Genomic DNA, 14,765 nt, shown 5'->3' with positions numbered 1-14,765 from the left:
CCTATATCTGTTATCCTACAGTATAATAGCGTGAGTTATATAAATCTGTACGAAAAAAAACTAAATTATATATGAGAATAATCCATAGTGATTTAGCTTAATATATCCTTCTAACAGACGACATTTCAAACTTTTCAAAGCAATTAACAATGAAGGTTCCCTTGTGGTGAGATTGTTAAAAAAATGACACAGCAAGCATTTCAAAGTGCCTGTGCACTGACAAAAATAGACTGGTTGTGACGTACAAGCTTGACTACATGCTACCTTTTGTAGTTTGCATTGTATTTTTACAATATAAGACTGGGTAACTGCAAATTGAAGTAAATTAAGCTTGAAATACTCATCTTAGACATCTATAACAAGCGAGGTATATTAAATGCAGGCGTTACAAATCAGCATTCAGTGCACTCCAAATGAATTACCGTTATAGGCCACTAATATTATCACTCTTATTTGTAAGGAGCTATGATTGCCTCTACTGAACCACACTCTCCTTCGCCAACCGCTCCAGCAAAAGCTCTCCATCTCCATTTCCTTGTCAGGGCGTTTCACCGCTGCCCAGATTAATGCTGACAGGCAGGAATCCTTCTAATTATCTGTCCCTGGCCTGGATGCAAATGGCTGGGTTCTGGTGGCAGTGTGATGAGACTGCCAGTGCAGTGACACCGGGCCCCCAGCGTGGAAGCCTGTCACTGGCCCTCTTCCATCCAGGGACCACACAGTTTATTTATTTTATTATTATTTTCCACCTCTCAGGCTGGCAGGGTGGCTTTGTCAATCACAATGTGGAGATGGCAGTGGGTGTCTGATTAAAGCTCTGCGCTGGGTGAGATTGAGCTGGTTGTGACGGCTGTAGATTAGGATCATAGATTATGAGAGATAATGGTTCTTCAATAATAAACAGAGGACTGGAAGTGAGAGAACGGATTGAATTGAGTTAAAGAGTGTGGCATAATCAAGGATGTTGTGAAAGGAAAACTGACGGGCAAAAGAAAAAGCCCTGCAAAGCTGGAATAACATTATAAATAGCGGCTGTTTCAGCCATTTCAGCACGACTTTGGATAGTTTAGTCAGTAACTAATTACCTGTTTCATCGGCAAGTACAAACAAAACCAAACAATTGGTTGTTTCGATGGTAGCTAATTAGCTATCTGCTATGAAAGTTGATTTCCTCCAAACCAAACCAATAAAATATTGGTAAAAATAAAATAAAACAAAACAAAACAAACAATAGGTAGTTTAGATGGTAGCTAATGATCGATATAAGAAGTAAAATGCAGTGTAGCTAATTAGCTATCTGCTCTGCATCTTCGTTTTCTCTAAACTAAACCAAACCAATAAAACCTAAAACCAAAACATTTGGTAGTCTAGATGATAGCTAATTAGCATGTTCAGCAAGTTGTGTCATACTTTTAGGCACAACAAAAACAACAAAATAACTAAACAACAAAACAACAAGACACAGAGCTCAACAATAAGGACCGTCCGAGGGCCCAGGGCCAGCGTGAAAGACGGGACAGTTGATGGAGTTGTAACTTGCCAAACCCGGCCAGTGCAGCGCCGTCACGAAAGTTTATCATTTGCACATGTTTTTATGTCTTCTCAATTTAAACATTGAAGCGAATTTTAATCATTCAGTTTCAAGTGCAAGAAGACGTGAAAACTTTTAAATTTTTACGGAGGAGTTTTGCCGTCTCGCAGTCAACTGCCCTTCTGACGACGAGACCCTGAAATCACTGTTCTGGATCGGGGAACATTAGCATCATCATGTTGACCTCCCAGAGACCACTTGACAAAACTGAAAGGAATCCATCATCTGGTGTCTGGAGAGGACGGTGCCAGCCCCTGAGCCGGATTAATCACCTTCGACAGCGGAGAGATCGTGTGAGCCCCCCCGCAGAAGTTGAGGGACCAACCGCAGCGGTGAGTGAACCTGACCAGGGGTGTGAGCCCACGACACCAGCGGCTGAAGGAACGGAGACAGAGGACTGGTTGATCGACTTCAGTGCAGAATTATTATCTGCACCATCATCCACCGTGATGGCGAAACTCAGCCAGTCCTCCAGCCCCTCTGCTCCCGGATGATTACAGCCCTGCACCTTCCCTGCAGTGACGTTGAGCCACAAGTCGTGCAACCACCAGCAGCGCCAATTCGATAGGATCCAGCGGCTCCCCCTCTGTTCTCTTCGCTTCTCGGCCCGTCAACCTGTCAGCACCGCTTGGCTCCTCCCATCTTCGGCTCCACCGGAGACCCTCGGCCTTATTGCTCCACCGGGTTCCCTTGTTCGACCGGCTCCCCTTTGGTCAGTCATCACTCTACTTCCGCCACAGACTTACGGGCCGTCCTCTGCGCTCCGTCCCTCCACCCCTACGGCTGTCATCTCTTCACCACCTCTTTGTCCTCGTCCAAAGCCACCTCCCTTGTCATCATCATCACGATAGGGGGCATTCTGTCACAGTTATGTTCAGTTTAGTTCAGTCCATGGACTTTTAGTTTGTTTACATCAGTCACTTGTGTTTTTTTGTCTTTGTTTCCCGCCTCTAATTATTTTCTATGGACACTGATTACCATCACAGCTGTTCGTCACTGTGTATTTAAGTTCTTTCTTGAGCACTCTTCATTTGTCCGGTATTGTTCATGTTTCACACATTGTCTCGCATGTTGCCTGTCTAGTTTTGAGTTGTTAAAATAAACCTTGTGTTATATTCGCTTCATTTACGTCTTCCTTGGATTAAGCATTACAGAAATGTCCCCAGTATCTAAAATTTTAGGTGCATATTTATTAGAATGCAATGTTTCATTAGGTATTAATTCATTAATTTTTTTTTTTTTTTTTTTTTTGGTGGGACCAGTAAAAAATATTGGCATGTCAACCCATCATTTTAGTGACTTTATTTTTTTTATATATATTTTTTTCGCTAGGGGCCCTTTAAGTTTCACAAACAAGTCCCCTCCATCATGTTCTATGACGGACTGAAAAAAAAAATCCTTAGTGTTGAGCCCAGGGAAATGTCATAATACATAGCATAATTAAAATGTACACATATAGATTTGGGCATCTGAGAATGAATGAACGAACGTGAACTTAATTCTGATTGTGAACATTACGAGAGGTGCGAGACAGGGAGGAAGGAAATAATGAATGGATGGAAGAGGATTTTAGAGGAAAGAAATGAGGAATGAGCTAGGCCGGGTGGAAATGGTGGCCTAGCTGCTTGACAGTTGACTCTGTTGGATGTGACTTTCACAGTCTGCTGGCAGTTTGTGTGGAAGCCATCACATCTGTGACTCGAAGTTTGATTAATGAGCCTTTCAGCTCTTCTCTGCCATGTGAGGTGGGGCCACGGCCTTCTCCCAGGCTTCAGTGATTCACCCACCAACACACACACACACACACACACACACACATACATGAAACACACACACATGCAAAGAACAAACCAGGAGCTCTACGCCTGCCTCATGCTAAATAAAACCTCATTGTGTCTGCTAATTTACAGCACTAGCCACCAAAACAAAGGCAAGATGATGGAGAGACACAAAGAAGCTTTCCCACAGTCAGTCAGTCTGTCTGTCCGTCATAGAGCATGATGGAGGGGACTTGTTTGTGAAACTTAAAGGGCCCCTAGCAAAAAAAAAAAACCTTGCCCATGGAAAGTCAGTAAAATGATGGGTTGACATGGAAGTGTTTGCTTTTTCCAGCAACACAGTGAAAATGTCCCTTTCCTCAGCCATGACAGATTCCCTTACCCAAAAAAGCAACAACAACAAACTCATAACACAAAGGTGGCGATATCAATTACTTCCCCGCACATTGCGATGCTGCCTCTAGCCGAGTCTCTGCGCGTCTGTGGAAAAAGTCCTTGCATTCTGACACATTTGTTTGTATTTTTTACCCTGGGAAAGAAAGCTAACCATATGGCTATCATTGGGAACAGATGGCATGTGCCCAATGTGAACGGCGGTGCCTATCACTGCAATTTAAAGCACTCCACTCCCTGCATCAACTGCCATCTTTCTCAACAGATACTTCACTATTGTTCCGGATGATAAAGGAATGACAGTGCGAGGCTGTATGAGTTGAGCAAGCCAACGTACTACATCAGTTAAAATTCATGTCTTTCAATGCAACAAGCAAAAAGAGGAGAAAGGAGAAGACATATTTTAGCATTGTTTGTGACTGTGATTCCAAAAGTTTTAGCATTTACCAATAGCATTACATTTGTTTAGAGGGTGCTTGTTAAGTGTGTCCCGTGGTATTTTGTAACACTGAAAGCGTGTCAAACTAAGGCACAACATATTATAAGAAAAAGCCATCGGAGGAAAATGTTTAACCATAGAGCTCGGTTATGAAAAATGATTCAGGTGACACAGGTGAAAGAAAGGAGGTTTGTTTGTTGGGTCAGTAAAAAAAAAAATGTAAAAAAAAAAAAAAAAAAAAAATGTTATAATAATAATGTTTTTATGGCTCATACACTATGATATATGAGATTATGGAGCTCACAATCAAGGAGGAAAAACCACCTCAATTTTATTTAGAAGCCCAAACTGAAAATTAAGATGAAATTCCGATAGCTTGTAATGTAAACTCATTTTATAACACTATAGCAGACAACTTACATAAAATGCATATAAATATCAGTTGCCACTCTATATCTCTATAAGCATTATATATGATATTTAAATGCTTAGTTTTATGATCAAAACGCTGTAGTTTTTATTGGGGGTGGGGGGGGGGGGGGGTGCATATAATGCAATGTAATACAATGATGATTGAGAGACCTCAAAAGCCTCATGTAACACATCATATAACTGATACTTAATTTTTTTATTATCTTTAGATTATCAAGTACACCTTAGTAGTTGGTGCCCTGCTACAATTTCGCCCTGTGCTGCATGAACAGGTAATCGTCGTGTGACGAATTGGTTGCTGTTTTTCTTTTTCTTATTTATTCTTATGCTTACTTTTTAAAAATCACTAAAGAAGACATAAAATATTGCATACAACAGGTTTTGCAAAGTTTTGATCATGGTTCATCAAACAAACGCAGCCTTGGTGAGCATGACACTTCTATCAAAACCATTAAAAAAGAGTGTGTGCAGAGATAGTAAATCCCAAAACAAATGCTAGTATTGCCAGATTACAGAATGCAACATGGAGGGAAGCCAGATTTGTATCAAATAGGAGTATCCTACATGCGCAACACAACATAAGTTTTATAAAACTTAAATTGAGAAGGCAAACCTGAATGTGAATTTTAACACAGATCATCGAACCTATGGAGTTATTGTAAAGCCTTCCTGTCACCAAGCACTGTAACTCTGGCAAAAAAAAGTTTGTGTGGGTCATGTCTAGAAGTTTGCTGTAGCTGTCTCTCTGGGTGTCAGGTGCTAGTCTGAGGAAGAACAGGAACATTAATCAGTCACTTTATGCTGAAAAGCTCCATTTGAGAATGATTTATGACACTGCTGGCACGGACAGCCAAATGACAGGTGACAATAAAGGACACCCACACCTGTGTAAATCTTCTCCCTCTCTCTCTCTCTCTCTCTCTCACACACACACACTGAGAGGGGGAACGGGGGGACGGAGTTGAGACCGCATTATGGCACACGTCTCATTCATATGCAGCAAGATGAATGTACTCCTCATAGAGCCACAGAAATATGTACTAATGTTTAAATAGATAGTTCACCAAAAATGTCTGGGTGATTATATACTGTGAATGTCAGTCCAAACTTATATGATGTTATTATTATTATAATTTTTTAGTAGGACACACACAAATGTTTTGGTATTTTGTTTTCCATACCAAGGCAGTTCTCTGTGACCAATGGGCTGTCGAGCTCCAAAAAAGGGACTTTTAAAATATATAATTAAATAAAAATAACCCATATGCACCACATGCCAAATTTTATGATAGATTTATTTGAGGAACAAACCGGAATTTAAGTCGTCAATCATGTTTGTTTCAAGAGCCACAGTGGGGGTGAAGATTATCAGTAAATAATGAATTTATTTGACAAAGAAAAAACAGTAATATTCTGAAATATAATTACAAATCAAAATAGCTATTTTCTATTTGGATATGTTGTAAAAATAATAATAATAATTTTAAAACACTGTATGATGGTGAAGCTTAATTTTCTCCAGTCTTCAGTGTCACACGATCCTTCAGAAATCATTCTGATTTGCTGCCCAAGAAACATGTATTATTATGTTGAAAACAGTTGTGCAGCTTAATAATTTTGTGGAAACTGTGATACATTTTTGGCAGTATATTTTGATGAACTGAAAGTTCAATAGAATGGTATTCTTTATTAAAAATATTCCTCTCATAACCTGACATCATTAAAACTTTACTGAAAAAAGAGAAGTTAGAGAGATTAATATGTTCAGATGAACACCCTATTCAATAGACAGCAAGATCACATAGTTTCTGCATATAGAAGACCTACATACATTCTCAGTCTCCAGAGAGGGTCTCTAGTGTCTAACATTTCCTCCATGACCTATTACTGCTTTTTTTTCCATGCATTAGACCTTGTGTTACAACTATTTTCTATCTGCCTCATTCTATTTTTTATTTATTTATCTCTCTATCTCTGACCAGGTTTCTGATTAAATGTACTTATTCATGGTCATTCATGGACAATCCACAAGTGTCATGCACTACAATGGTGAATGACAGTAGCTATCTTTTTTTTAAAGGGTGCATGCACACAAGCACACACACACACAGAGCTATCTGAATGAGGACAATAAAGTGACATGAATGCAAAATTGACAATTATCATTTTTATATGGAATATTGCAGTATTAAAAATGATTTATCCGTGCACATCTTCACTGATATTATTATTTTCCTCATATTATCCTCATAATCTTTACTCAAATTAACTTCCCCTCCGTCCTTCAGCAACATCTCCTCTCTTCTCTGATGACGAGTTTTCTACTTTTTTTCACTTGGATATATGTCACAATAGGGAAGAAAAGACTATCGCTACTTCCCGAATTTAAAGACTTCTATTGTTTTTATATGAAGCAGTTTCTCAAAACCTTACCCATGTCAATTGGGCTTAGAAACACGAGATTAGGTGACCACAACCGGAACTCAATGACTGATAATGAAGTTAATGGTTTATGGACCCTGATTTCACAAACAAAACTATACAGAATGAATCTCTAACCCTCTAACCTTCTTCCTCTTAAGGACCTTCTGTCCTTCACCTTACTTTCTTTCATCCCTCTTCTGAACTTCTGCTCGGCCATGAGGGCAGGTGCTCCATCATTGAGATACTGAACAGAGAAAGATGCTCTCAGAGGTTACACCCCACTGTGAAGGAAACACTAACATCTGGACGCTCTCCAAGTTGGACTGGGCAGGTGATTTGCCAGGTACGCAGAAATAGGTTCTTGTTCCACTGACCTGCTGCACTACCAAGTGGAAACTATTGTGTGGTAGGGCGCTGGCACTGATTCCCAGATTTGACACAATTCCCTATCCGAAAAAAATCTTAATTTGATCCAATTCAAGTGCCACTTTTCTTTAATTCATTTAAAAGATATGATGGACATTAAGTTGTAAGTATATACTATTTAAGACAAAATTTGTCAAACAACACCCTGTTCACACAACATTAATTTAACTAGACCTATTTTAACTTTAAAAATAATTTGTATAACTTTATGCAGTAATTATGCTTATGTAGTTTTTACAACTTCATTGAGTTTAAAAAAATTTACTTATATACTTGATTTCACATTGTCCTTGTTACAACTTGCATGTACTTCTTATAGTAATAACAGTAAATCATGCATATTTACATGTAACTAAAACAAGCCCTATTCCTAATCCTACAGTAAGTACATGTTGTTAAATAATATTACTCAGTACTTAAATGTATAATTACACTGTAACATGGACACCTTAAAATAGAGTGTAACCTTAACTTGGCACACCATCAGAACTTGTCAGAACCATTTAAGAAAAAGAACATAAACGTGATTAAAACAGGGAAAATCTTTAAAGAAATATTGACCAGAAATAGGACCTAAAATAAATATACACTCTTCCACGCTTTCCTAAAAAAAGAACAAACTAAAATTATTGTTTAAGATTTGATATTTGATCTTGTTTTACTTTACTGTAGTTTATTTTGTCAAGCTGTCAAACTAACACTAAACTCACTGATCATTTGGAGCAAATGGATCAGACTCTGGCTCTGGTTTGAAATATCCCTTTAAACCGGCATACTTGTATCACATTTAGGCGTTGTTACATATCAACAATACGCTTAAAACGGATGTCAAAACTTAAAACTTTGAGTTTTCCGCGTACAGACGACACCATTGTCAAACCGATCCCCATTCACACGGATCCGCGAAAACGACTAAAAACCCTTTATTCTGCTGCCAGGCCATTAGATGGCGAAGAAACACTATGTAATACGCATGTGCAAGACGTCATCATTTTCACAGATCCGTGTTTTTGTTGTTTACACGGAGACCGTTTTCAAAAACGTGCACTTTGAAACCCGTTTTCAAAAGTTTGCGTTATCAGGCACACAAAACGGCGTTGTCGTGTAAATAAACGTCCAAAACGCATCAAGCGCAATCTGCACCCAGCGCAATTGACTTTGTACACCGACGCATGTATCATTCCTATTTTGCACCCGCGCAAAGCGGACTTTTCCCTCCACAGATGCACGTCGGTTAACTAAGAAATACACTTGCGCTCCCCGGGGCGGTTCAGCGCAAAGAGGAGGCGTGTTCCGGCGCAAACGTTCCCTCGTGCTATTTTACAGGTTTAGAAAACAATTGCGCCACTGACCGAAAAAAAAACTGTTTAAAGTCAGTGGCGCGTTGCATGTTATTCATATGCTATTTTAAGGGCGCATGCTTGGCCTTAATCAATGTAGCGTGTGCACAACGCGCATACACTTTGATTCTCTCATCTACACACAGACGCAGCAGTTATTTTTGCAAATCATACATTATTACGATAGATAGATAGATAGATAGATAGATAGATAGATAGATAGATAGATAGATAGATAGATAGATAGATAGATAGATAGACAGACATTTTATTATAAAAGCATACATCTAGCTTACACATTTACCCAAATTATCATACGCCTGTTTAACCGAAGTTAATTTGGGTGTGTTTCTCCATCCCCAACGTCTCCTCGGCTGTGAACCGCTCCTGTCGTGCGCCTGGCAAATCCGCCGTTATAATAGGAATCCGCTATAGAACAAGCGCGCCTGCTCTTAAAGGGAATGTGAGATGTCGCTCTGATTGGTTTATTTCACGTTACGCCCAAACCACACCTATGAATAATGAAGCTACTTCAGACCAACCCCTTTTAGATTTGCGCCAGGCGCAAGAGTCATTTATCCCGCTGGGAAAATAGCAACAGCGCCCAAGACCCGCCCACAAAGTTACTTGCGCTTTGCGCTTTGACACTTACGTTTCTGATCGTTAAAATAGGGCCCCAAAAGTTGTACGTTTTTAGTTGAAAACGATGTCATGTAAAAAGCCCCTTAAACTAAAGCTCAACCACACCCGATCCCTCAGTAACCTCAAAATTATCTTCTGACACAGTCTGGCACGTCAGATTGTGATTTCAAAAAAATGCAGACACTTCATTTTCTTCACACAGATATAGCTCTCAGTGGAAAAGCACTTTCTTTACTAAACTTTGAGGGCTGCATGCTGGGAATTAAAATCTTAAAAGAAACCGAGAACTCATATTCTGTAGAGACGGGAGCATCTATACGTAAAAAAACATAGGTCAGATGAGGAATACGTAGACCAACCATAATGCTTTTAGAAGCTGACACACACAGACAAGCGCGCACATTCAAACGGTCGCAGGATCCCTCTATCCTCTCCACACAATATTCACATTCATTACGGCAGTACACGGTGGGACATGACAGGCAGCACTTCAACAGTGTGTAAGCGAAAGGAGGGGGCGACTGTGCGCAAGCGAGAGCAGCAGCCATTACCTGTTAGCGAGCAGCGTCGTGAAGGTCACCTGACTCGTGCTCTGATAGGCCGGCAGCAGTTGGGCCCAATCCCACTCCCTCTCACCCATAGCAGCCTGTTGATAAATGAGCAGCGAGTATTGTTCGTTATTAATCAGAGTTAATATGATCAGTAAATTACTGCTCCAGCTGGGCTGGACTAACCAAAGAGGAGGGGGTCCCGAACAAGGCCGCCCCAACACGATCTATCTATCATGTCTGCACAAGAAGGTTTTTATTCCAATAAGACAGCAATTAATTTATAAATCCATTTGGGGAGGGATGTACCATCATTTATAAAAAGATAAATCAATTTTGCAAGAGGAGTCGTTATTCTTCTCGCCGTTGTTCGTGGCAAGCAGCCCAAGGTTTCCCTCACCCAAAGTGGACCGTCCCTTTGTTAGGAAGCCAAATGAAATCCGATTGCTTTGATAGCCAGAACGTCACTCTTAACTTGAAGCCGAGTTTTTTTTTTTTTTTTATTGACAAAAGGACAGGAGCGTGCCAGCCCCTCCTATTCTCCGACCGGCTGATTGATGGATCGGCATTTGTTTTTTCTGCCTCCATTTGATTTGACAAACAGCGCAGCCACCTGAAGGCGAGGAGGCTTTTTAATCATCCCCTTAATAAGGTGTTTTATGCAAAGCAATGCGAGCGCGAGCGATAAGGAGAAAACAAAAGGGATTAAGAGCGCCGCAGCTAGTGCTGAACGAAAGGAAAAGAACTCGCATTTTAACCGAAGTAAAAACTCTGAGCCAAATAAGATAATGAAAGGAAAAAGTTCCCCTCAAAAAAGAAGGTTGCAAGACTTTCTGGCTTCAAAGACGTTACAAAAAGTCGCATGACATGAGCAGAGAAAACTTTATCCTACCTTTAAGAGAAAGCCAAAAGAGGACCATGGCTCTTGTAATTAAACCTTCAACCTACACCGTCTTCAACACGCAAGGGATGCTTTTTTTCCCCACCCCTTGTTCAAAGCCACATCACACTTGAAGAGTTCACCTTTCAAGTGTTTTAAAAAAAATTCTTTGCTCTTTTGGTTAACCTTTTTTAATGTTTTGCTTTGTGTCTTCCCTTCACACTAAAATATAGCTTAGGGACAGAGCGACCTATGGAGAATTGTCGAGTTCATTCTAGAGAAGCAGTTTAAAGTCTCTCAGTCTCTCTCTTATATTCACCTTGCCTGGTGGCCTTGACGGAAAGTTACACTCGCTCAAAAGAGTGAAAGAGTAGAAGAAGAGAAGTAGTTCACGCCATTAATGAACTGCTGTAAATAGTTATGTAAACAACAAGTGTCCGCAAGCACCTCGAGTTGAAGGCTGAGCGACTTAATACGAATGATAACAAAGAACCAACCTGATCTAACTTGTTAGAATTGCACTCGGTGAAGGGGTTAAACTGGGATGTGCAGTCGCTCGCTTCAGAGGAGAACACGACGGGTCCCAAAGGGGAGTCCAGAAGCGCATCTCTCTTTGAATGAGGCGATAGGACGGACCTCAGTAAATCCTAAGGAAGAAACACAACATAAAGGCTCATCATCAACGCACTCCAGTCCAGACTAGAGAAACGAACAGGAACCTGGACACATCTTATTATTAGATGGCACTAAGCAAAACTAATCACTATTAATGTGGTCAAATTAACAGTGAGTCTCTACAGAATTCTTAAACACATCATCGGACAAATTAGTACATTTCAACAATTATGGACATAATGGACATTTCCTTTTCTCTCTATTCCCCAAGTAATTGGCCGACAATGGTAGAAATTAATCAGTCTATCTAGGAATAGGATTTGAAAACGGACAAAAAAAGAGGACACAGATATGTATAGATGTGACACAAAGAATTGTCCTCAAGATTAGACTTAAGTGAGAGTTGTACTAATTTCCCAAGATGTGTTCTTATTGTTAAGTAGAGCAAAGGGGCATTGGGTATAGAACTGTAGTTTAAGTGTAGAGAAAGACTTTGACTAATTCATGAATCTTTTCCTTTAATTTCTGTTATTTCTGTTGTTTAAGTTGTTATTCTCCAATCGATTCTTTTCAATCAGGTCAAGGCTGTTACGAGAGGGCCCGCAGCAACATCTGGATGCAGTTGTGTCTCTGCACAGGCGTTCCCCTCAGCTTCAGGTCACACTGTCTGCCTCAGGCTAACAGCCACCTAATTGCTTGGTGAAAAACAGCAATTCGCTACCTCATTGAGCTGGATGCTGTGATGGATTTGCCGGAGGTGCTGGCTGCCACCTGCTCTATGGCACAGCTCCAGCAGCAACTGCCTTATTTTATGCTCAGTCAGTTCCGCGGGCCCACCTCTATCCTGCGCCGGGCCGCTCTCCACACGCTCCAACACACTGATGGAGGAACACATAAAGAAGAGAGGGGGGGGATAACATGAAATAAATGGAAAATGGTTATTATATTACTCAATTTAAACCCTTCTAAAGGCAGTTTTACATGGTAACCGCAAGATTCCAGTTCATTTTCTAAGGGAGATTTGAATTATTATAGTTAAATAGTGTAAATATTAATACTACATTTATTCATTTTGGCAGACGCTTTTATCCAAAGCAACCTACATTACATTACATTCAAAGAACATTTTATCATTTGATCAGTTCTTGCTTGCCCTGAGAATCGAACCCATGGCCTTGCCATTGCACATTGCACCCACACTCCTTACTGTTTGGGCTACAAGTAAAAAATTTCAATTAACATTAAAATGTTCAAATTGGAAAGGGATAAATCAGTTATTTTACTCTATACACAAACATACTTTTATGGTAAGGTTCATACATCTAAAACTCTGGTGGATACCATGTCATCCTGGTCCAGAAATATTTTACAAAATGTATAGATACCTTCATATTTTATGCAGACTGCTAGCAACAGAAGTGTGCAAAATTACAATGAATAAATAAATTGATTGATTTTATTTCTTCACAATAAGTCTTTAGCAAAAGTATTTTATTCAAACCAATCAAATGACATTAACTGTAGCTTTTGTGATCTTTTTTTGTGATGGGATCAAATATCCAAATAGGAGTAGCTGTTGCCAATATTCGTTAGCATTGAGCTAGAGTGGGCATTGTTGTGTTCCACACAAAGATTCGCACATGCTTAGTGCAAAAAGCCAAGAGCTGCATGTTGCCAGTTGCGGCAAAACAGTTTTATCACATGATTTTCTTCCATTTTTTTTTTTTTGCTACCAAAAGTTCCTTTTGACGAAAATGAAGAGATAAAAAAAATGTAGAAAAGAGAGCGTCAGGAAGAGTCAGAGACACAGTGCTGCTTGCAGTAACCTCAAGGTCCCCTCAACGCACCCATTCTCGTGCCCTTCCTCTCTATCCAACATGCCTCATCACCCTCGCCACACTTCCCATCCGATACACCCCCTGTCATTGTTTCCCCTCATTCCTTCTTCCTTCCTTTTTTTATTTTTCAATCACAAAGTGACAAGGAAAGTGTCGCCTGTCAGGCAGGCCTTTAGCTTCAATGACACCGAGAAAAGCGGCGAGGCCGTGGGCAGCCCAGCCGGTGAACGGGGTGTCAGCACCTGTGCCTGTATCCTTCCCTGTCCATCAGTGTGCAGGTGAAGCAAATGATTGGATCCAGTCAGCGGCTTGATTAATGAGAGGCCCGTCGGATCCGGGACAAGCTATCAATCACGTCATTAGGACCAATGTGCCCCGAAAGAAGCAGAACACCCCCTCCGCCCACGGAATCCACTGCATTCATCTTCATCTGTGCATGCATGCCGTCAAAGCCTGCCAGGGTCACCGTGATGGAGAACAATCATCTTCTCCTCTACAAATTACTTTGCAAAGACAAGAGATGAGGGAGGTGCGTGTGTGTGTATGCGTTTGTGTGTGTGTGTGTTGACAAGCTGGGGTGTGGGTGTTTTTCAGAAAACCCGCTTTCCGCCGACACACTGTACGCTGATTGTTTACACCGGAGGCAGTGCCTGAAAGTGAAGGTTATTTTAATGAATAGTAATGGTTCCACTGACTGTCTAAGACAGGCGATACATAATCACTCTTCCTTTTTGCTATCGCCCTTTTTTTTTTTTTTTGCCCTCACTCTATTTTTTTGTTTTGGTTTTCCTGTCATTGGGATCAGCGTTTCTCGGAACACTCAAAGTTAGATTTTTTTCTACCTCGGTTATGATGCTAAATCATTTTCAATAAGGCTAATTAACTCTGAGCTTTTGTTCTGGACCTGACTTGGAAAATACGGTAAAACTTTTCTTTCTTTTTTTTGCCATCTGTGAAAAATAGCATGAAGAATTGGCCACTTTTCAAAAGTGCTCAAAAATCAATAGTTTAAAGAAATGATTAGTACAGGATCATTATTTAAGGCAGGGGTTTTCAAACTCGGGTCTGGAGAACTCGGGTCTCAGATAAAAACAGTGAAAGAAAGAAAGAAAAAATAAGAACCTAAATATATTTTTTCACAGTGTCACAGGTTTATACATGAAAAGTATAGCTGCCTTCACAATTTAGAAGTCCCTCAGAAGGGTATAGCATATTTTGGGGTATGTGGCATTAAAAAGTTTGAAACCCCTGATTTAAGATACATTATCTGCCACAAGATGATGATTTAAAGTACATGCCCATCTTTATCATTAGGGCTCAATAATTCACAAATGCAAAATGACGTCCGTCCCAATTTGCTTCCTTATCCACTATTCTATGCCGTTATAATGTAGTATAAATAGTGTGAGTAGTGCGTTC

At 40.2% G+C, this 14,765-nt stretch overlaps 1 protein-coding gene across 1 annotated transcript in view; it reads right to left on the bottom strand.

Annotated features, from left to right (window-relative positions):
- The window catches only part of kiaa0825 (KIAA0825 ortholog), a 141,340-nt gene that overhangs the window by 64,496 nt on the left and 62,079 nt on the right, over positions 1-14,765 (bottom strand). Inside the window, exons 17-19 of the mRNA XM_084414064.1 lie at positions 12,230-12,386; positions 11,391-11,540; positions 10,017-10,111 (exon numbers count right to left, since the gene is read on the bottom strand). Coding sequence (XP_084270190.1) covers positions 10,017-10,111; positions 11,391-11,540; positions 12,230-12,386 — 402 coding nt within the window. The remainder of the gene's footprint in view (positions 1-10,016; positions 10,112-11,390; positions 11,541-12,229; positions 12,387-14,765) is intronic.

This window comes from Rutilus rutilus (genome assembly GCF_951802725.1).
Source record: "Rutilus rutilus genome assembly, chromosome: 7".
NCBI classification, from domain to species: Eukaryota; Metazoa; Chordata; class Actinopteri; order Cypriniformes; family Leuciscidae; genus Rutilus; species Rutilus rutilus.
Note: the sequence above shows the minus strand (reverse complement) of the source record. Positions and strands in the feature narration are given on the sequence as shown.